Raw genomic sequence first — 23,944 nt, forward strand, 5'->3', positions numbered from 1 at the left:
AATTGGAACAAGTCAAACCTACATCCGGCATCTGGCGCCACCTAGCTACGTCATTTCCTTTCTATGAAGCTCCGCCCACTCCGCGTACCTAACACGAGTAAGGCTGGGCGGCCCAGAGAAAGCTGGGAATCACGTGGGTAGGGCGGCGTCTCGCGAGGCTTTTAACCTCTCGCGAGACTCGAACCTCTTCTGTCTTTTCCTCCTTCTTCTGCCCGGCTTTCTTCCCCTCCCCCACATCGCTGACCAAGTTCTCCCGTTTCGGACCGAGTCGCCTTGTTGTTGCCGCGGAGATTCTTCCTGCTGCTGCTGCTGCCACTGTCGCCGCCGCCACCACTGTGCTCATTTGCCCCGACCCCTTCCTGCCGCCCTGCCCCCAGCCCCACACAAGGTAACGAAACCGGTGAGGGAGAGAGCAGGGCCTCGCCGGGCCTCGGCCTCTCCCTGGTTGAAGCGGAGGCCTGAGGCCGAGGAGCGGGCCGCGTTGGAGAGGCCTGGGCGCCGGCAAGAGTCTTAGGGGCCCGGTCTCCTCTGCCACCCAGAGTTGGGTCCTGAGCAGCCCCGGACGGGGCTAGGACCTCCGTGCGGTGGCGACGACCGGGGCTAACCCAGGAAACCGGTCGGGTGGGGTAGGGATGGAGAGGCCTCTTGAGGAAGCTCTCAGCAGTTCCCTGCGGAGCGCGTTTGGGGGTGTGAGGCTCCGGCACTGCTGGGGTCCTCTTCGTTTGTATTTTCCGTTTCCTTGGAGCTTGTGTTTGAATTTCGAGGTCTGAAATAATCGACCAGTTGTGGCGGGCTTTGAGGTGTTGGGTGCCTGGCTTGCTCTAGCCCCTTTGGAGCCTTTCCAAATTCCAGGCTGTGGTTGGACGGGAATTGTAAGACAGAGAAGGGTCCTCGGAAACCCCGCGTGTTTGCTTTATAAATCGAGAAAGGATTCTTGTATCTTATTTTCCGGAGGAGAATGAGCCAGATTGGGTGAAAGGCACGCTCCTTACAATGCCTAAATGGGGTAGGCTTTGTGCCGTTTTCCTTAATGAAGACGCTGCATCGGCAATATTTAAGTGGCCGGGTGAAACATTTTTGCTCTGGAGAAGAGGTTCTGAACACCCTTACTAATTAGTAGCTCACGTAGAGAGTATATTTATGTAGTTATTTCCAAAAGCCATTTATATTTTGTTTTGGAAGTGTTCTTTAGTGCTTAAAAGTATTTTTTTTCTTAATTCTCGACTCTTCCAACAGTTTAGTGCCCCCCACCCGGCGAAGATGTAACAACCCTGTTAATTGAGCCAAATACAGTCTCTTCCCTGTTACAGGAGTTTAAAGAAAATTAGAAATTCTCCTTTTTCCTTTTGTCTTAGCTCTTGTCCGATAAATTCCACACAGAAACAAAACAAGTTTATAATCTGCGGAATTCATTCCCTTGAAGCTTGGATTTGAATCACAGCTTTTCTCAGAACTAAGAGTAAAGGTAATGGTATTAAATTAAGCTGCAGCAATGAATTATATTAAGGAGTTGGGAGCAAAACTGGTAAGGATTAAGTCAGGCAGACAGGGAAATTATTTTTTATGGTGTTTTTCTTTCAGTTTTCATGGTCTTACCTTTTTTATTTTCCCCAGATGTCAGAGGATCTAGCAAAGCAGCTGGCAAGCTACAAAGCTCAACTCCAGCAAGTTGAAGCTGCATTGTCTGGAAACGGAGAAAATGAAGATTTGCTAAAATTAAAGAAAGATTTACAAGTAAGTATAAGAGGACACTATTAGTTACATTGTTTAGAGAAAGTATTTCTTTGTTTTTCAAATGATTTATTGCTTAGGATCCAAGCGCCATTTGGAGGGGAGTGTTTCTTCCACTATCCTCCCTTGTGTATACATGTGTATATGCACATGTACATGGCTCACAGAAGTAGGGTTGCTTCCTCTGTACATCAAAATGAGTAAAATATTGTTCTTATGTAAATCTTGTCTGTTCATACAATTTTTAAAAATAAGAGTTGAATTTAGAAGTCTCTGTCAAACCTTCTAGAGAATAGGTACATACAACTTTACAGTGGAAAGGGCTTTTATTTTTAAAGATCTGGCAAAGGAAATTTAGTTTGAGAGGTAACTAAAAGGAGAAAAATACATGGAATTAAAAAAGTTAACTATGCTGGTATTTAAAAAAAAACAAATGTGGAAGCATTTTATAAGTGATAAAAACAATGAGAAAAATGCAACCTTATTAAGATTCTTTTTAATGTCACAAGATTCTTTGAAAATGAGTGTGTGTGTGTTTCAAAGCTAGCAGGTAAACACCTTGTATTGAAAAACACATTATAAAGATATGTAAAGAGATACTTGTTTTCTGCATAAGTGTTACATAATGTTTGAATTTAAGGCTAGATTTTCCGTTGTAGTTCTTAACAATTGTTGAAGTTAAATTGAATGGATGTGGAAAGGAGATCTTAATTTGTTTCGTCTGTCATGGGAAAGTTCAGTGGGTGTGAAGCTTGCCTTTTTAAAACCTGCACTGGGGTTTCAAGACAAGCATAAAACCATTATAGTAAACATCTGTTGTTTCTCAGAACATGAGGTTGATTAGTAAAAATACTGTATATATGTACATATATATCACTTCATTTTAATAAATTTGAGAACTTAAAATTTTGAGCCTGATTTTTTTGAAAGTTTTAAAAGGTGTTTTGGGATTTGATGGTCTTTACTGATTTAGTACAAAACTAGAGTCATCTTTATCGTATCTAAATCCTTCCCCCGCCCTTATCATCCTCTTGCCCATTAAAATTAATATTTTAGGGATATTAGAACTGCAAATAAATGAAACTTATTTGAAATGGGGTCCAGATACAAGGACTTGGAAAGAGTTTATCTGGGCATAATTAAAATTAGTTGAATATTTTCAGGTTCAAATTATGGAATTAGGATAAACTTGCCTGAAGTTGCAATAGTATGTAATTTTTAAAAACAGAAAATGGGACCCCTCTTCAGTATGTAAAAGGCCAGTGAATTTGAGAGTGCTAGTCAATACTAAAAAGATGTTTGGGGAGCAATTTCTCCCACTCCCAGGCCAACTTTCTGTTTACCTCAAAGAAAGATTCTGGCATGCATCTTCTTTTACCAGCTTAAAAGCAGTCCTTTTTTTTCTTTGAAGAAAATAAAACATTGTTGGTATTATGTATATTGCTTCCTGGGCAGTTGGAAGAAGCTTATGTGTGGAACTGGTAGAGGGGAAGTTGGGAGTGAAGGTTGAAACTCAACATTATTGTGAGGGTTTTTTTGTTTTTTGTTTTTTTTAATATTTCTAGAATAAACTGTCAAGAGTCTAGGCAGAATTGCCTTACTATGATATGATCTATAGTGGAAGTATTGTAGGGAGAGAGACTGTTGTGGTAGGTATTGTAATAAGCGCATAAATGGCTTAACTTAGTGTTCAGTTAATAATGACCTGGGGGTCATTTATCTGTAAGTATCCTCTTTTCTGTAACCATTTAGAACAGCACTGTCCAGTAGAACTTTGTGTCATGATGAAAGTGTTTTATATCTGCTGTGTCGTACTGTAGCTACTAGGGACTACTGAATATTTGAAATAATGGCTAGGGTAGCTGAAGAACTGAATTTTTAATTTTTTTTAAGTAGCCACTTGTGACTACCATATTGGATAGCACAGATTTAGAAGCTTAAGTTCTAAAACTTCAGATAGTAGTAATGCAGAATGTTTTTCCTGACCAGTCTTGATCACGGTCAGGATCCTGACCTGACCTTGATCCTCTTTGTCATGAAAACAAATTTTTCATTTCAGTTTGCTAGATATAGGTTTGTTTTGAACTGAAAACTACCCAAAGATAGAAGACATCATTGAAGATTAGATAAAGATTTGAAAAGTGTTTGGGTGTCGGCTTCCACCTAGTAATTGTTGTCTCCATTGATTACAGTTACATCTTGTTTTATCATGGATTTTTAAAAAATAGTTTTCCTTTTTATCTCTTCTCTGTTTCTGGGATATATATATACCTCATGCCTTTGATATTTAATTCTGCCTTTTATATTTGCTGAAAATTTGTTCAGACTAATGACTGAGTTTGTGGCCTCCTTTGTTTTGTGTTCCTTTAGTGGAATGTCTTTACCCTGGTTATGAATTTGTTTGCCCTTTCATTTATGACAAAATGCTTTTCTGCATTTTTTTCAGCGACTTCATTTTGCCAGTAAGGCTTCCATGTTTATCTTTTTTATGTACTGTCTTTCACATAGAATAAAGTTACTCAGCAGGCAGCACATTAATCTACTGAAGTCCTAATTGCCTCTTTTCACTTAAAAAAGTGGGTATAGTAAGATCTAGGCTAGCTACCTGACTAGCTCCCCAGGCAGTCTGTGATAATCACAAAAATAGTCAATTTATTAGGCTGTTTTGCTGAATAAACTGGTTCTAAAGGAGGCAGGGGTCAAGTCACTTGTCTCATATATTACAGTGGCTCTCTGCATCCCCGAAACGCCTTCCTTCAGTAAGCAGAGTGCTTGAGTGCACCCTTTGACCTGCTGATATGTAGATCACAACATCTGATGCTTCCTGGAATTGCCGATTACTGTAACTGCTGCCCATCTGTCAATGAAGGAGCAGTTTCAGAACTCAGACTTGGGGGAGGAAAAGTAATTAATGGTATGTACCTTTAAGAACCCCCTCATACATAAAATAGTTTCTCTAATACTTTGGTCCGTGTGCACATGTAAAGAAAACATTGAGAAGGGTCTTCATAGTTTGTTGGGAGGGGTATGTGAAACATGGCAAAATGAAAGGACAACTAGGGATAAATGCTTTTGATTTTTTTTAAAGTGTCACTTTAGTGCAGGGCTCTGAAAATTGTAACATGCACAGCTTTTCAGGACCTTTTGTTGAAAATGTATTTCTTTATGAAAATAAAATGGTAAGATGCTCTATGCTTAGAGAGGTAGAGTTCTAAATCTGAGACCTACAAATATAGAAATCATGTTTGTGCTTTAGTTAAATGAAATTATTTAATGATAGGTATTGTATTGGCTCTTGAGTCAGGCTTACTGGATTATATTCTTGGCCCTAATAGTGGTTGATTAAAAACAAGCCTGGATAATTCTCTCCTTCTTTGTAATAGTACATGATCTATTTATGCAGAAGTTCTATGCTTTATTTGCAAAGGATTGTTTAATTAAAGGGTATTTAAATGGCTCTTTGGCACCTAATAAAATCTCATTAAAGACACTACTGAATTTTTAACTCAAATCTGAGTTAGTCTAGTTTTTTGATTCACAAAACTGGCCTTTCTCCCAAGGGCTTAATATTCCTTTTTTTTTTTTTGGAGGGCTCACATATTAGTTTTTCAGAAATAGCCATGAAGATCTAGAATCTTTAGGTGAAAGGTAATATATAATTTCTTGGCTACTGAACCAGAACTACTATTATAAAATTTCAACGGGAGCCATAAGGAACTAGTATAAAGTTTAACTTTGCTACGTTTTCTCCCAAAACACAGTGTGATGTTTTAAGGTATTTTATATGCAACAGTGGGGGCAGGTATGCAAGTTTTTAAAATAGATAAGGTGATGCATTACATAGGTCTTCATCAGAGTAAAAATATAGCAGATAGGTAGCACAATCTATCAATTCGTACTATTAAGTTTTTTAACCAACCCTACCAAATACCCTTGAATGAAGCCAGTATAAACCTGATAGAGAAAAAATACTTGCCACACAGGAAGGTATTGCCTTCCTGTGTGTTACATTTATTTTATTTTTTCCTTTTAAATGAAGCTGTGCTGATGTGCTTTTTAGATATTTTATTTATTATTTTTTAAGATTTTACTTATTTATTTGACACAGTGATAGAGAACACAAGCAGGGGGGAGCGGCAGGCAGAGGGAGAGGGAGAAGCAGGCTCCCCGCTGAGCAGGGAGCCCGATGTGGGACTTGATCCCAGGACCCTGGAATCATGACCCAAGCCGAAGGCAGCCACTTAACCGACTGAGCCACCCAGGCATCCCTGCTTTTTAGAATATATTAAATCTAACCTGGTAATTTGCTTACCTGGATGGGGTAAGTTTTATAATAAATGAATGGGAAGACTACTGGCTTTTTATATGTGCCTGTAGTATTTTAGTAGAAGCATGTATGAGCAGGAACATTTTTATTACTAATAAGGCTGCTTCAAGAGGTTTGGGTTTTGTTTTGGTTTGTATTTTTTGACGGGTGGAGAAGAACATTTTGGCTAGAGAGTTCATACTTCTGCCAAGTAATGGCCTGTAAAACTTTACAGTCCAGGTGCATGAAATATATGTGACAAGATATAAGATAAAAGTGATCTTGAACCTAGTTTAGTCCTTTATAATTGACTATTTCTCATACTAGATCTATGTAGCTAAAATAGGCACTTAGAAATAATGCATGGTAGGGGCGCCTTGCTGGCTCAGTCAGTAGAGCAGGTGATGCCTGATATCAGAGCCGGGAGTTCAGGCCCCACATTGGGTGTAGAGCTTACTTGAAAAAAGAAATAATGCATGATATAAGCTCAAGTCTACCCTTTTTTGTTAGTATTTGAGGTTAATAAATTGAAAGGCAACTGTCGGGTTTAAATACCAGTTCCACCACTCTATAAAATACTGTATCTTAGTTTCTATGTGAGGAGAATCATAGTACCTACATCATAGTATTGTTATGAACTACAAATAAGTATGTGTAGTGTACTTAATAAATGGTATATGGTGTGAGAGCTATCGTCATCAAAACCTGAAAACCTGTTGAAAGTAGGGGATAAGCGAATTATAAAAGTAATGTTATGGTTTTTGTTTTTTCTTTTTAGGAAGTTATAGAACTAACCAAAGACCTTCTGTCAACTCAACCTTCAGAAACTCTTGCAAGTTCAGACAGTTTTGCTTCTACTCAGCCCAGTCATTCATGGAAAGTAGGAGACAAGTGTATGGCAATCTGGAGTGAAGATGGACAGTAAGTGTAGAAAAAAACTCTAACTATAACATGAAATAATAAAATACAATGGTAAGAAGTTTTTATTCAGTTTGAACTACCCTATTTTAATCTTTCTATGTGGCCAATATGATTTGTAGAGCCAATTCGATTATTGGGAGGTTACCACTAATGCAGTTTAGTTTTTAGCTTTTTTTAAAAAATTTTAAGATTTTATTTATTTATTTGACAGAGATACAGCGAGAGAGGGAACACAAGCAGGGGGAGTGGGAGAGGGAGAAGCAGGCTTCCCGCGGAGCAGGGAGCCCAATGCGGGGCTCGATCCCAGGACCCTGGGATCATGACCTGAGCCGAAGGCAGACACTTAACCGGCTGAGCCACCCAGGTGCCCCAGTTTTTAGCTTTAGATAACATTTTGGGGCAGTTGAAGGTCTTGGATCCTAGAGGAGAGAAAAATCAAAGCAGAGGAAAATGAATGGATAGCTTAAATAATCTTAAATTTTTTCCTCAAATTGAAAATTGAGTGAATGGTTGGCTATTTTAGACTTGGGTAAAACACATACACTGAAATTATTCCTATAAAAAATACCTTTTTGGGGCACCTGGGTGGCTCAGTTGTTAAGCGTCTGTCTTCGGCTCAGGTCATGATCCCAGGGTCCTGGGATTGAGCCCCGCATTGGGCTCCCCTGCTCTGCGGGAAGCCTGCTTCTCCCTCTCCCACTCCCCCTGCTTGTGTTCCCTCTCTCGCTGTCTGTATCTCTGTCAAATAAATAAATAAAATCTTTAAAAAAAAACACACACACAAAAAAATCTTTTCTCAAAGAGACTGACTAAAGCACATTTAATAGATGTATAAGAGACTTTCCTGACAATATTTTGATTAGGACCCCTTTTTTGATAGTAGATGGCTAACTCCAACCACTCTTTTGTTATTACCTTTACTAAAGAGCCAACTGATGACAGAAGTTCCATTTGAGACACATGTAATAGTTGAAGCACTGCAGTGTAAGTCTTATAGGCTGAGTACTAAACCTTTACTCACCTGCTTACAGTCATGATATCTTTACAGGTGTTATGAAGCGGAGATCGAGGAGATAGATGAAGAAAATGGCACTGCTGCAATCACCTTTGCTGGCTACGGCAATGCTGAAGTGACCCCACTGTTGAACCTCAAGCCTGTAGAAGAAGGAAGGAAGGCAAAGGAGGACAGTGGCAACAAACCCATGTCAAAGTAAGTGATTTTGACTTTAGTAGTTTAAGTGTAATCTTCCCCATTTTGGTAGTTGAGGTAGTCCACAGAATCAGTGCAGGCTAGATTAAGGTAAAAAGGTTATAATACTCTTTACCATTATTTTGAAGATTAGCAATATAGGGTCAACCTTGTCTGTATGTGTATGCCTAGGCCCACTTAGGTATTCAGTATATTTATTAAGAGGATACTGTGTACCTCTCACTAAGTCAGGTGCTGGGTTTCCACCACAGTGAAGACAACCAGCTTGGGCCTTGTCCTGATTGAGTTTATAGTCTAGAGAACAAAACACAAAATTAAAGGAGAACTTTAATAGTTAAGTATAGAAGTTATGAAAGGAACATAATGGGTACTTTAAGGGAACAAAGAAAAGATACCTAAACTGCGCTTTAGTCATCAGGGCAAATGTCTTTGAGAAGATGACATCTAAACTGAGATGTGGGGGTGCCTGGGTGGTTCATTCAGTTAAGTGACTGCCTTCCGCTCAGGTCATGATCCTCAGGGTCCTGGGATCGAGCCCTGAATCGGGCTCCCTGTCCACCGGGAAGCCTGCTTCTCCTTCTCCCTCTGCTGTTCCCCCTGCTTGTGTGTGCATGCACTTTTTCTCTCTGCCAAATAAATCTTTAATAAAAAAAAAATTTTAACTGAGATCTGAAAAGGAGTTAGCCAGGTAATGAATGAACTTGAAGGTATGACATTGGGCAAACTGCTTAACTTCTTTCCTTATTTGTAAAACAGGGTTGATAGTACCTACATTGTAGGGTTGTAAGGATTAAATGTTAGCATTTATAAGTGTGTAGCACAGTTCTTGACATGTAGTAAGAGTTCAGTAAACGTTTTTAAAAACTTTTTAAAAACTTTAAAAAAGAAAACAGGGTTGGAACATAGAGGTAACAGAAACAAATTCCTGTGGTAAAAATTTGGGGCTTTTAAAGGTGGGTGGTTTGATAAGAGAGGAGGTTAGAGAGGTCAAGGCCAGATCACAAAGAGCTTGACCACCACTGATGGATTTCAAATAGAGGAGATATGTGATCACAGTTGAACTTTCAAATAATCACTAACAGCAGAGGGAAGGCAGCTACTGATGTGATCCAGGTGTGAGATAATGTGGTCTGAACCCAGGGAGCAGCAGTAGGAGGAGAGAAGTGTATGGTTTGAATGGTATTTAAGAGGTAGAATGAACACTATTTTGGTTTAACTTACACATATTTGCCACAGTTTTCTCTTTTTCGGATTTGTCATGAGTTTTTAAAACTTAAGTTGCTACATAAATATATTTGAATTTGGAAAAATTATATCACCTGAGTATCCCAATGAGAAAATCAGATTGTAGAACAATGTAACATCTCTTTTTTTTTTTTAGTCTTTGACATCAGTGTAAAAAAGCTACACTTAGCTTCATAGTGGTGATTATATGATACAGAAGCATCTAGATTGTATTGCCTCTTTTTTAAAGACCTCTTTCTTCATCCTTTTGGTGATAAAGTCAGTATGTTAACTGAGCAGAAATTATTGAGAAAGCTTTAGGCTCTGATCCTATATAGAGGAGTGTTTTTTTAAAAACTCCAGTTTTTGTTTTTAAGAATTTTAAGCTATGATCCCCTTGTATGCTGTGCTCTTCCTGTCTAGGTGAAATAGTTTTATCTGCATTGCATCTCTTTTCTAAATGCAGCACATTAACCTTGCTAACTGTCCATTTAGAAATGGGTAAAGGTTTAGAAAGCTATTAATGTTAAAACTCATTTCTAAAATGCACCTGGCAAAAGCAATGTAAACATCAGAAAGTCATAGTTTAAATATTTGATTTGAGGAGTGCCTGGGTGGCTCAGTCAGTTGAGCAAATGAGTCTTGATTTCGGCTCAGGTCATGATCTTAGGGTCCTGGGATCAAGCCCCACGTCAGGCTCTGTGCACCTAGCACAGAGTTTGCTTCTCCCTCTGCTCCTCCCTGCACTTGCACACACTCGCTCGCTCTCTGTAAAATAAAATCTTAAAAAAAAAATGTATTTGATTTGAATAGGTAATAGATTACAGATATGGTATGAAAGCTTCCAGGGATGCTGTGTATTTCAAATAACATCTCTTAGTAGTACTGGGTGATTGGCATTGTTGGTGTTAGTGCTTCTATTCATGTAATGTGTAAGTTTATTACAGATATTTTTGTTTGCTTTTTGTACTGCTAAGTATCTCTAAGGAAATCATCTATTAAATCTTAAGAGTTGACATTTAGCTGTTATATCCACACAGAAAAGAAATGATTGCCCAACAGCGTGAATATAAAAAGAAGAAAGCTTTGAAAAAAGCACAGAGAATAAAAGAACTTGAGCAGGAAAGAGAGGACCAGAAGGTTAAATGGCAACAGTTCAACAACAGAGCCTATTCTAAAAACAAAAAAGGCCAGGTTAGTAAATCCTTTCATTGTACTTCGTAAATTTGAAAAGTGTAATTTGTCATTAAAATAACCTTAAAATGCAAAAGGGAGGTACATAGGTTTAAAAAAATACATAACTGGATCTTGAATTCAGAATCCTCTTTAATGTTCTGTTTGGCTTATTGTAAAATATCTCCATTAGTCACTGTCTCTCTGCAATAGAAACACTATGAATGAGAGAGTTTATATCAGAAATTACAAAAGATCAGATTGTTTACTCTTCTATAAACTAAAATTTGAAAAACTATTTGGTACCTTAACATACCACTTAGAGGGAGTGTGATGAACCCTACCTGCTTTGTTAACATGTTTTATATGCTGGGCATCCACTGGTAGATTTTATTTAAAAGAGAGCTCCAGTTCCTTTGATGTGTACTGTACTTAAGTGTATTTTGGAAATGTTTTCCCCAAAAAACTAATCAGAATGGTTTCTCTTTCATTTCCACTAGGTGAAAAGGAGTATTTTTGCTTCTCCTGAGAGTGTAACCGGAAAAGTTGGAGTAGGAACTTGTGGAATTGCTGATAAACCTATGACACAATATCAAGATACCTCTAAATACAATGTCAGGCATTTGATGCCTCAATAATCAGAAAAACTGTTGGATTTCATCTCTGCAGGGCTTTACATTTACCTTTTTATCCTTATATTTTTCTAAAGGTAAATTATTTGTTAGATGAGTAAGGAAGATACCATTGTTGTCCTTGTTTGACTTCAATAGAATGAAACTTGAAGAAATTGCATTTGATAACTGCTATTCATTTAACTTTTCGTTACTACTACCACACATTTCCTCAAAGTTTGTTGAATAAAGCAACTTTTCTAGATAGATGCTGCATAAATACAGCACTAGATGAATTGTTGATCTTCCTAATACCAGGCCCTTACTTAATGGATGGTGTGTACTTTTTGTAAAGTCCTAACTTGGAATTTTCAGATGCTCTGAACTTGCCACATATTGTAGCAATTCACTGGAACATCAAGGCAAAATACCAACCTGCTAAAGAAATCTTTTTTTTTTTCAACTTAAACCCATAGCTGTTGCTAATTAAGCCTAAAAATAGGTTAATTTGATTAATTTAAAATGACAAACTTTGTTTTGAGGGTTTTCCTTCAATGATTTGTTTCTTAAGCCTATTAGGCTATCTCTAAAATTGATCCAGCTCTTAAAATTTTTTCGAGTTTTAATTTTATATAAAAACCATGTTTAGGACCAACTTCCTTTTCTAAGGGTTTTTTTCTGTTGTGTTGTTTTTTTCTTTCTTTTTTTTTTTTTTTTTAACGTATGCTCTTTTCCTGTGTTGATTTTTCCCTTATGGTAGTGGTACCATTTTTGGATGTGTAATGTTTATATAAGAAAACAAAAAGCTGATGTATAGCCCTGTATACAGTGTAGATACTATTTTTGTAAAAAAACAAAAAAATCCCCAAGGCTAAATTAATGAACAAGAGTACTGAATGTTTCATCATTAAAAATTTATTGTATTTCTTGTGCATTAATCTGACCATAATTTCCCTGTATATTATGTTCATGTAGCTGAGTTTGTAATTTTTGTTAACTAGATCAAGTTGTCAGCATTTGTTGGTATAAGTGAACATCACAGTTATCCTGAGTTGAGTTTAAGCCAAATATATGCATAGTAAAGTGTCTTCCTATTAATGGAAGATGGTGATTTTTAGGGTATGTGTTAATTTCAGTTTTTGTATGTTTAACTTTTATTAAATAAAGTGTTTTTAAAATCTCCAGGGTGTGTTACCAGAAGGGTGGTGAAGTCCTAGCTGACAGCACTGATACAGTGATTAAGCTTCAGTCTTCTTGCTTGCATTCATCATTTCCACAGAAGAGAATATTGAGTATGTGATAAAGGTTTCAATAAATCCTTATGTACTTCTTCCATTAGACATAAGAAATTGAATCCTAAAGGACAAACTATTTTTATCTTAAGGGCTTGTGCTGTGTATAGAGGTGTTTGTACATTTTGGTAAAAGGAGAAAATAAAAATTTTAATGACTTTTAAATATTTTGGCAAATTGAAACTTAGGACCGTGATGAGAATTAGAATTCTTTATCTTGCCCCTTCACCTCTCTCCCAACCCAGGAGGATCAGTTTTCCTTCCTATAATTTATGGCCACAGGGTAGAACATGTAGGACAGAATGAAAGGTGAAGTCTTTTTTAAATACAAGGCACAAATTACAGCAGAATAGGACTGCTTAGCCTGAAGAACTCCTAAAAACATACTGTTCTTGTTACCAGTGTAACAAATCTCTTAAGAATTAATAATGGTATCTTTTAAGGGTTGCAAGGGAACCCTTTAAATTCAAAAGCACTTGGAAAGAAATTTGGTACAATGGTGTGACCACACAGAATGGGTTTTGGTGAGATTACCTGGGTATGTTTGTTGGAGTAGTAATTTACCTGTTACTTGTATAGGCAGGACTTAATGTTGAAACTTGTATCTCCTTTGACCCAAGGGCTTCCTTTCTGCACATTAATTTTCCTGGAGGGGCTTTGCAGGAGAGAGAGAAGGAATAAGGGTGACCATACTATATAAAACATTAAAAAATTGTATGAGATTAGGAGTCCCTGTGTCAAAAGACCTAGATGTGGCGCTTTGAAAAGTCCTAGTGTCAAGATAATGATCATGTTTCTGGACTAAACTAACAGGATCCCTGGGGGGATGGGAGCACCTGTCTCCTAGTGTGATGCTTTTGTGAGAAGCACGATAGCCAGTGATATTTTACAAGTGAGGGTGGCTAAGTTCAGTACTCTAAAACCAAATATGACACTTTGTTATATATGTAACACTCTGTTCCCCATCAAGAAGGGAGTCTTGAAGCTCAAACTCAGAATGAGTTCATGATGTGAGTCATGTACAGCCCCCAAGTAGCTGTGGTTGCATGGATCTTCTCAAAATTTGCCATTTGACTTTGTTACTGACCATATCAAGGAAAGAAGAGTCCTGATACCCCCCAAATAATTAGATTTTAGTATCACAGACAATAAATGCTTTTTTAGTTAACATGTAGAAAGGCCATACTGGAAGAGCCAAGGACTCAGGAGCCAGACTGCTTTAGAATCCTGGCCCCTCATTTTTACCTGTGTGCATAACTTGTCTTAGCTTTCTCAGCTGTAGAATGAAAATACCAGTTTCATTAGGTTGTAAGGATGAGTGAGTTAATATGTGTAAATTGCTTAGAATACCTGACATGGTAAACACTACAAGTGTTTGCTATTTACTGTGCAAGTGGTAATGGTGACTATCTTTTTTTCCCTAACCTTAACAATGACAATTCACATTATAATGGATAACAATGCCCATTGCGTATAATTCGAAGTCCCTAATTATAAATGTATTACTGAACTGCTGTCAAATTACCAAAGTTATATATTAACTACATGCCAGTAGAAGTTAAAATTTTTATATTAGAATATTTTAGGGCATGTCTCTGGTGGGAAGGGAGTACAGGTTATAATAAAGTTACCCTAATGCTTGCTTAAAATTAAAAACGGGATTTCTGGATCTAGATCCTATTCCAGACCTATTTAGGCCAAAGTATGTCTGTTTTTGACAAACACCACAGGTGATTCTGATGTGCATCCCTGGCCTAGAACCATGTTTACATTAAATGTAAAAACAGTTTGATTTTTGAAATGAAGGAAAAATTACTAATGGGCAATTTCCTCAGCCCAATTATTAAGATTAGGCATCAGACCAAAATGAAATGCATCTGTCATAACTCATTATTTTAATATGCTTTGTCATAGTATATATGTATTTGGGTGTTTTCCATTACAATGCAGCTTTAATGCTGAGTGTATCTGCCTTTAAAATAGCAAGGGTAGAGGCGCCTGGGTGGCTCAGTGGGTTAAGCGTTCGACTGGATTTTGGCTCAGGTCATGACCTCGGTGGTGAGATGGAGCCTTGTGTGGGGCTCCACACTCAGCTCGAGTCTGCTCGAGATTTTTCCCTTTCCCTCTGCCCCTCCCCTCTTCCCCCACTCCTGTGCATGTGCTTTCTCACTCTCTCAAATGTTAAGAAAAAAATAGCAAGAGAAAACCATCTGGTAACAAATGAAAATCATAGTTTTATAAATTGTGTCTGTAGGTTGTAATTAACAAAAGGTGAAAAATGTCACTTCTGCAAATTTAGCCAAAAAATATTTTTGGAGTTCTGGTTTGACTTTTTGCCTCAACTTGGACATTAACTGAAAGATGAAAGAAGAAAAAAAAATCTTAAAACCAGTAAGGTTCTATATTTGTTAAAATCTTGAGAGTTCAATAAATATCTGCTGAATTGTGTTACTTGTATTATACTATGAAGCAACCAGTTAGTATAAATGGTAGTTTACCTCTTCAACAGTAAATGTAAACATTCTTTGTATCTAGGGTTTTAGAGTTGCACGTTAAACTGAATTTTTACTACAGTGGAGAGGAAGAACATAGGCAATAGAGCAGGTAATACCATAGTTTAAACAAACAGAAACACAAGTAATTGAATCCCCTTATACTATGATTTTTTATGTATAGATATGTTTTTAAATACCTTAAAAGGTGCAGAGACTAATACTGGCATTCTAAGAATTTGTCTTGGCCCAGCCAACAGAAAGTAAAATATAAGATGAAGGTGTTAAGAGTTCTGTGAGGTTCTTTGATTGCCTTTTCTGCCTTTCAGCTTATGTATATGTAAATGTGGTTCTTTTGTGGCCTTGAGTGGGGTAAAGCAGATCTGAGAATACTATTGGGTTTGTGGTAGTTGACAGCTAACTAGCTAAAAATACCAAATTTTGGATAGAGTCATCTTTCAGTTCCCAGGAAATAAAAACGGACATTTTACTTACACCAGGCACTTCACCAGTTCACTTTTATGAAACCAGTACAGATTTAAGTTACTGAAATTACTAAAATTGTAATTTGTTTTCCTGGTTACTTTCTTAAAATCACAGCTAAAGAAGCCGTAGTTACATGCATTAAGAGAAAATGTTGCTTTTTGTTTGAAGAGCTACTTTCTCAGCTTGAGGCCCAAAGTCATGTTTATTATTTTGGTGGCTCATGATTTTGCCTTTCTTGGTGAAAACTGATGTGCTTTTGTTTTTTCCCCTTTCAAGCCCTGTACTCACTTTAGCAAGATGCGTGCATTTCTGACCAGAGAAACAAAGAATTCAGGCTTGGAAGACACTTGACTCTATATCCTGGGAAAACTATAGAGTTGAAGCCTGAGACCTGCAGCTAGGCTAGTCTTTAATAGATGGTAATTGTCCAGTTGTTCATTGCTCAGAAGTATGCAGGAAGGAGTAAGTATCCCTTTGGTTCTTTTGCCAGGTTTTTCCCTCCAAAAGCACTGTCAGGTTTAGTTGACATAGCTTTCAGAGTGTGATAAAACTGCTAGTTTAGAAGCAACTAGCTTCTGAAATTTGTATTTTTAATATGCATTTTAGAGCTATCTTATGGCTTTATGTCTCTATAATGCTGTTTGGTGCCCTGATGTGAAAATCTGAGATAAATATCCCAGTTACTGCCCTACCAATAAAGACTTCAAGCATTCCTCTATGACAAAGAACTAAGAGCTTGAGGAAATGGAAAAAATTTCAAAATTATAAGAAGTTAGTTGGCAGTACTTTAAAAGAGCTTCATCTAAGCCATTTCCCCTAATAATTTATGACAGTATATCAAGGTAAAACAGAACCAAGAAGTGAGGTGGTCAGCCAGTACATGTATTCTGAACTACACTTACTATTTGGAAGAATCAGATGTATTCCACAAGAAAACCAGTTTCCTATTAGATCTAGTACATGGGCCAAGATTTTTTTTCTTGGCAAGGCCAGCACTAAATATTAACTAGGGCATTATGCAGTGGTTACTACTAGTGTTTAACAGATTCAAGCTCAGGTTAGTCTTTTTTTTAGAAAGACCAGGTAATCACTAAAACCGCTGATACATCAATCTTACAAAGTCTTTATTTAAAAAAATCTATAGGACATCAAAATTGACTTCTTACAAAGTATAACCTGTCATGGAATTCTGTGAAAATGAACCATTTTATTAGAAATAGTCTTTTTCTGCAAGTCCCAGAGTCAGAATAACTAAAATTCAAGATTAAGGATAAAGAAATTAGAAGATTGCATTCGTCAGAGAAAGGAGAAGTACAAACCTCTTATTTTCTTTTGGTGCTACAAACTCCTAGATTGAGTATGTGTGGGGATTTATATTTTAATCCTTAAAACCTATCAAGATAGAGGTAGTATCTCTAACAACTTTTCAGGAGGAAACAGGCTCCATGAAGAAATTAACTTGCCCAGAGTCCTTAGCAAATATTAGAACTGGGATTTAAGTGTGACCCAAAACACCCTGTTCTTCCCACATTATGCTATTGTTGGTAGGGAGTATGGAATTTTTGAGGTGGAAGGATAATAAAAGAAAGAGAAGAAAGGCAGCTACTGCTTCTTTAAGTGGAAGAAAACTTACCAAAGAACCTTCCCCAAGAGGTTAAACACTTATCTCGTGAGAAATGACCCAGGAGGCAATGTGGCCTTACGTTAGGAAATTTTGCCTCAATAATCTTCACTGCCTTTTAAAATCCTTTCATAATGCTAAAAGCTGTCACTGTCATGGGGATTAGAAAAGGCATTTCTACCAGAGTTCTCATACCTATTCTAATCAGAAACCAGTCTGACTCCTTCAGAATCTTCTTTGGTAATATGCACTGAAGATTTACCCCCATCTATTAATATATTACTCAGGCATCTTACAAAAAGGGTACCTTAACTCAGGTTAGTGGGTGGGGACTAAACAGGAACTTCCAGACATTTTAAATTTAAATGGATCGTTGTAGCCAAAGGGATACCCTAAAAAGTTATGACGAACAGATAATAAATGGCTGTGTGTCCTACTTGAAGCAGTTAAGATTATCGGGTACGTTAAACCATCTGCAGTTAGGTTACGTGGAGTTATCAGTCAAGAAGGCATCTGTTTGTTTATAGAACAGGAAATGGCAATGATTCAAATTGCCATTAATTCTGGACTACTGAAGTAGTGTATCAAACATTTAGGAGATTGTTGCTTCTCAAGGTGTGGATGTTCATTCTTATTTTTTCCTTCATAGAGAAGGGTGGTACAAAAAGCACTCGGGTATTCTTCATTCACAATTTTTATTTCTTGCAATTAACTTTTATATCTTCAAAGTCGATTTGTCTTTTAAAAAATTAATACTTCTTACTCATCATACAATCCACTCCCCTCCCACAAGGAAAACAAACCCAGGGAAGGAATAATTTAGAGGGCAGTTGAAATAGGTACTATAGATTTGTGACAAAGGCTTCCCAGCCCACCAACCTGTACATAAACAACAAAATGGCAGCACCTCAAGTTCTGAATGAAGTCCAAAATTTCAGCCCTAGGCAAGTGATGCAAGTGAATGCCATGGGAATAACAAAATGGAAGTTTAATCCTTGGCTTCCACTTACTTTCCATGGTAGTTAGCAGAGTCTTTAAACTGTCTCCCTTGGGAAAGTCAAAAGTAAGCAAATACATAGAGCAACATTTTGACCCAGCCAGGAGTAATTATAAGTGAAACCAGAAATAATTTACCTGGGCTAGAGAAATGAATTTATCATGTTTTTCATTAAGTCCCCAGCACCTGAAGTAGCAAGTTCTAATAATGAGCTTCTAAAGGCATGCAGTTTTTCACACATCTACTTCAAAGAATTTCTTCCACTCAAACATAGCACAATCAAGGATAAAATATTTTTGGAGGCACAGGAAGAGCACAAAAACAAGTAAGTATATGCTGAGGCCTTGTGTATGACCAAGATGGTACACTTCATACACAGAAGCAGTGAAAGCTGTTAAAGTGCTACTTACAAAGGATAGTCTAACATTACACACAACTCAACTGCACTGCTAAATATGGTTGTCTTTATTTTCTTTTTCCTTGGCCAGCCCTATCTAAACAAAATAAAACTACAGGACTGAAATTAACAACCCATTAAAATCAGCAATAAGTTATGAAAATCATAAAGCTTTTTTTTTTAAGTAATTAAGGGTAGTTAAATTATTCAAAGTATACAAAGTCCAAAGAGCCAGGGGTAAGGGGTCCAAGAAGGCTTCCTGGGGTAAAGGGGGTTGGGGGTGGGGAGTAGAGAACATCTTGGATTTTGAAAGACAAAGGGAACACGTGACGTCAAAGTGCAGGCTAGAAAAGAAATTTCACTTAAAACATTTCTGGAAATAGGTATAAGAGCAACAATAGCACCTGCACAGTGGGGCTGTGAGGAAGGAGAGAGACTGCCTGTAGGAGAATGGACGCAGATCTTCACAATGAGACAAGTGCTGAACTTAACTACGTTAAGTATTATAGTGTGTCTACTATAGGTATCAGATGGTTAAAAGCTGGTAAAAGGTAATGATTCTAAAAGAAAATAAAAACAGCATTGACCTTTTTTCTACCTAGCCCAGACCTCAATCATTTTGTGCACTATAAAGAGTGAGGTGTGAGGTGTTTTATCATTATCAAATGCTGCATCAAAATAGATGATTTTTTTTCCCATGTGTTTTTCCACTATAAAAGACATCTATGTTTTTTTATGGACAAGCTTTAAAAAGATGTCATTTTGGTTTTCAACACATACAAACAGTTATCAAAATCTGAAATAAAAATGCTGCCGTGGCTCAGACCTTGGCCTGCTAATCTGCGTGCACAATTCTTCTGGCCCACGCAGACACAGAGGCATGGAGAGCTTTTTCCTTCTGGCCCCTCAATCCGAATTCCTAGGCCCTGTGTGGTAGAGGCTATTAGACACAGACTGCCCCGTGCAGCCCAAGGGCCTGGGGCAGCTGACTGTCGAGCTGGCGGTCGGGTGCCCTACTGCTAACAATGCAGGATACGGTTAGCTTGCTTAGCATGGAATCCAACAGAAAGCTGAGCTGCATGATGATCCCTTTCAAAAGGCTTCATGGGAGTCTCTCCTTTTGCAGAGCATGAAATGAGCTTGCCTTTTTTTTTTTTTTTTTTTTCAAGAATTGATCATCCACAGGCTTCATGAGAAGCTGTCCCAGGCTGAGTTTTGATAGCTGTTCGGCTATCCAAGTTAACGCCTGATTATCCTGTCTTCCCATTACTATAGGTTTGATTTTGTTTTTAGGACCATAAAACTCAGGAAGGGTTCATAACCCCATCCTTAAATTGTGTCTACTCATTGTATTACGAGCAAACTGCAGAAGAAAAAGAGGACAATCTCCAATGTCCTCTTTCAAATCAACTAAATCAAGAAAATTTCTCCAAGTTTTCTGCTGCCATTAGAAACTGTGATTTTCAAATATGAATATTATGAGTATTTGTTCTGCTGGGGAGGCTCGGCCCCACTTTTTGCTAAGTAATTGCTTAAATAGAGGTCTTTTGACCCTTTTGTTCAAGTATAGCTTTGTTTAGTTTTAAAGAGACTGCATCATGAACCCAATTTAAGAGATTGTTTGGATTGACTTGGCCCAGTGAATATTTTGCCCTGCACTGTTATGTCATGCTGGGTTCTAGGAAGTGAACGAAAGTTTGACACTGGCACTGGAGTAACCCTCGTCACTCCCAATACTCTGCAGGCTGCTGTGGTCATCAATGTCACTGATGCTGGTGGTACTGATATTGTCCACTTCTCCATGGGAGAACTCTGTGCTTTCAACATCCACTTCAATCTCCTCTGCCAAAGAGAAAAAAGGAAGAACATTAGTAATCTGCACTTTCAAAAACTAATGAGAAAAGGGCATAAGAAAAAGTGATTATTTTTTGTAGTGTAAAATAATTATACAAGCTTATTATCAGTGATCTCTGGATAACAGAAGTAACTGAAGGTGAAGAGATACAGGGATATATTTTGCAAAGGGGAATGTCTGGTATCCAGTGGTGGTCTCAATCAGCAAGTTTACTAAAGCCATTGACGCCAGTCCGTCTGGACCTCCCACCAAAAGCACTCAGCCTATTTGGGAATTAATGCTTAATATTAAAAGATCCCAACCCCAAGTGGTTTAACAACATCTGTCTTGCATTAAACTAGAAACTAATTCTCAGTGTTGTTTATTAATCAGAGTTGCCTTAAAAAGGGGAAAAAGCATCAACTTAGTATAGGTGAACTAGAAAATTTATCCATTATCACTTCTCGGCCTTTTGGCTAAGATCAAGTATAGAAAATTTACCCATTTATTCTTGCCTTTGGCAGTCTCATTCTACAGACAGTTCTACAGACTTCTAGGATTCATTATAAAGACCTTTGACTATTCAGTAACTGAACTAAGCCAGTCATTATAGAGTGAACTCTGAGGGATTTGTCTTCAATTTGATTTAATTTTCTTGCATCAAATATAGCTTGAAATGAGGGTGTGAGCCTTAAAAGCCTCTGAGTTATAGTGAGATCAATAGCAAAGATTACAGTAAAGGCATTTCAGTAATGGTATTTAACTTTACTTCAAAATCAAACATGATTTTTTTTAAAAATCCCTAAACACATATGACCAGCTACCAACAGTTTGTTAAATACTACATATACAATCACCAATACTACATAAAATACACATTTTAAAAACCAAAAGGCAGTTGAAAAACTGTTCTGTCCCATAACAGCTAGAACAAACTCAAGATCCTTCAATTCTTTTAAGCTCAAAGTCTGATGTTTCATATTTGGCACTGACTCTAAGGGTTCATACTGATCACAATTGCTTTTAGGAAAAGTGAATTCTTGCTGAGCCCAAGACGACAGAGTAAGTTATTTCAAAGAGTATAATTTTCAAAAGGGCTTGTTGCTTCAAAAAGGTTTAGAAATCTGTTTCTAAAATGCAGGCATCTGTCCAAACAAGCTGTACAAACAATCCTATGAATTCATAACTATTTGTTTTACATCCATAATGCTTCACAGGCTATTTGGTGTTTCCTGGTATCACAGAATACTCATCCAACCTACAACTGGAAAATGGAATCAAAACACCCTATCCAGCAGAGCTTGCTCTGCTCAATCATAACAAAGTAAAATGAGAGACTGTGCTAGCCCAGTGAACTAGAGATATTCCTAAAAGTCCCTTGTAATACTGGGAAAGAGGTAGTAGCACATGGGGACTACTAAAAAAATGGGAACTATAATGATGAAGACACACTCTTTCTCAAATTTGGAGGTGGGGTGAGTACAAGGAGGAGTTAACAGCAGGAAGGGCAGCTAAAGCCTGCAGACCTGACAAAGTCACACAGCCAGTAACCAGTAGAAGAAAGACTAGGATCAAGGTTTGCCTCTTAATTTGGGGTCATTCCTTCTATACCTCACTGTCATTCATAAATGTAGCATGTCCCTGAGGTTCCTGCTGCTGCCTCTGGTTAAACTTCTGTTCTCTCAAACTGCCACATAAAAACAAACTTAAACAGCAAAACAACAGCAACAAACCCAAGGACTCTTAGGGTTGTGTTAAAAGGGATCAAAAATCAATTTGAAATGTTTCTATGGAATATGGGAAATTTGAGTATTAGAATAAAAAGACTACAATGGATTGGAACACATTCAAAACATGAAAACCTGGGGCGCCTGGGTGGCTCAGTCGTTAAGCATCTGCCTTCGGCTCAGGTCATGATCCCAGGGTCCTGGGATCGAGCCCCGCATCGGGCTCCCTGCTCGGCGGGAAGCCTGCTTCTCCCTCTCCCACTCCCCCTGCTTGTGTTCCCTCTCTCGCTGTGTCTCTCTCTGTCAAATAAATAAAATCTTTAAAAAAGAAAAAAAAAGAAAACCTAGGAGTTCATAAGATAATCAAAACCAAATAGCAAAACAAAAAAACCCTGTTACCTCTGGAGGTTGCTAAGACACCGACCGATTCATTAATTCAGAAAATTGACAAAAAAAAAATTTTTTTAAAGCATTTTATCCCATCTTCCCTATATGGACTTGATTTCAGGGTAACCAAAAAAGTTGATGAGGAAATGTTATTTAAAAAAGTTAATAAATGTGAAAAGAATGTCAGAATTAGAAAATACTATTTGTAATACCTAATAAAATAATAATGGGGACCATCATTAATGATTGCTAAAACTATTAAGTGAAAGGTTGAGATTTGCATAAATGTATCAGCACCACCTCTGAAGTATTCCAGCCTCAAAAAAAGAACCTGAATTTAATCAAGCCACTAGATCCACCAACCAGTTTACAGGAAATAGGGACAGAAGAGTATGTTAAATGATGCCATGCGGATTCTATCAGCCAAATCTAGAACATGGGAAGTTCTATAAGAAAAAGGACTCCGTTCCTTTTTATTTCTTTAAGATTTATTTATTTATATGAGAGAGAGTGGACAGTGGGGGGAGAGACAGAGGGAGAGAGAATCCCAAGCAGACTCTGCACAGAGCCTGACATGGGGGACTCGATCTCACTACCCCAAGATCACTATCTGAGTTGAAACCAAGGGTCAGATGCTCAACCGACTGTGCCACCCAAGTGCCCCAAAATGATTCTGTTTCTACAACAAATAAATGGCACTGGGGAGAAAAAAATGTGGAAGTGAGAACTATTATAGATGAAAAGTATCATAAAAGGCATGAACAAATGCAATATGGACTTGGTTTGGATTCTACTTCAAACACACCAATGGTAAAATGCCGTCTTTGAGAAAATCTATCAGAAATTGATGGTATTCGACATTAAATAAGATTATCTGACTTTATTAATTTTGTGGGATATAATAGCATTATGATTATTTTTTAAGTCCCATTTATTAAAGATACATACTGAAGTATTTAGGGACAAAATAACAATGTTATCTGGGATTTGACTTAAAACATTCCAGAAAAAACAGTGAGGATGAGGGGGTGGAGAATCAATGAAAGAATGGCAGAATGTTGTCAGCTGTTCAAACTGGATGATGGGTACATGAGAATTCAATATTCTATTCTACTTTTGTGTATGTTTGAAAATTTCCATAATAAAAAAGTCAAAACAAATTTTACAAACAATTCCTTTTTTGTTTTAGAATCCTCAAGATCTCGTGAGCTCTATTTTCCCTAATATAAAGCTTAAAATCATGAGAGTTCACCTCTGGGATCTTCTATTGTGTTGGGAGGCCTGATGTGGTGGGAACTTTAGATGAACAGATCAGTAAAATTCAAACAAAATTTTTGGTTGATTCTTGGTCTTTCATTCTGCCAAAGACAAATGTTCTGGGACGGATGGAAAGAGAAATGAAGGGTGTGGTACTTTAAAATACAGACATAAAAATTAACATCACCAATTATAAAACATATCAACATCATGTATCTTCCTAATATAATGAATTGAGAAGGGCACAAATCACTCTGTGATATTTCTTCCCCCTAAAT

At 37.5% G+C, this 23,944-nt stretch overlaps 2 protein-coding genes across 5 annotated transcripts in view; one reads left to right on the top strand and one right to left on the bottom strand.

Annotated features, from left to right (window-relative positions):
- Positions 1–196: 196 nt before the first annotated feature.
- Positions 197–12,360, top strand: SMNDC1 (survival motor neuron domain containing 1). 3 transcript variants are annotated; one of them, XM_028095626.2, is made up of 6 exons: positions 197–388; positions 1,615–1,734; positions 6,816–6,958; positions 8,007–8,168; positions 10,433–10,586; positions 11,066–12,360. In XM_028095626.2, the coding sequence occupies exons 2-6, from the start codon at positions 1,615–1,617 to the stop codon at positions 11,201–11,203; spliced, it is 717 nt and encodes a 238-aa protein (XP_027951427.1). In that variant the 5' UTR covers positions 197–388; the 3' UTR covers positions 11,204–12,360. The 3 variants fall into 3 exon arrangements, with proteins under 3 accessions (XP_027951427.1, XP_027951428.1, XP_087876216.1); XM_028095627.2 differs by lacking the exon at positions 197–388 and adding an exon at positions 1,382–1,465; XM_088020090.1 differs by lacking the exons at positions 197–388; positions 1,615–1,734 and adding an exon at positions 4,453–4,645.
- Positions 12,361–17,745: 5,385 nt separating this feature from the next.
- Positions 17,746–23,944, bottom strand: part of MXI1 (MAX interactor 1, dimerization protein) — an 83,401-nt gene continuing 77,202 nt past the window's right edge. For both annotated transcript variants that reach the window (XM_028095623.2, XM_028095624.2), the window contains exon 6: positions 17,746–20,303. In XM_028095623.2, the coding sequence (XP_027951424.1) occupies positions 20,140–20,303 (164 nt within the window). In that variant the 3' untranslated portion in view covers positions 17,746–20,139. The remainder of the gene's footprint in view (positions 20,304–23,944) is intronic.

Source organism: Eumetopias jubatus, unplaced genomic scaffold, assembly GCF_037043125.1.
Source record: "Eumetopias jubatus isolate StellerSeaLion01/CBP00866 unplaced genomic scaffold, mEumJub1_p1.0 scaffold_17, whole genome shotgun sequence".
NCBI lineage: Eukaryota > Metazoa > Chordata > Mammalia > Carnivora > Otariidae > Eumetopias > Eumetopias jubatus.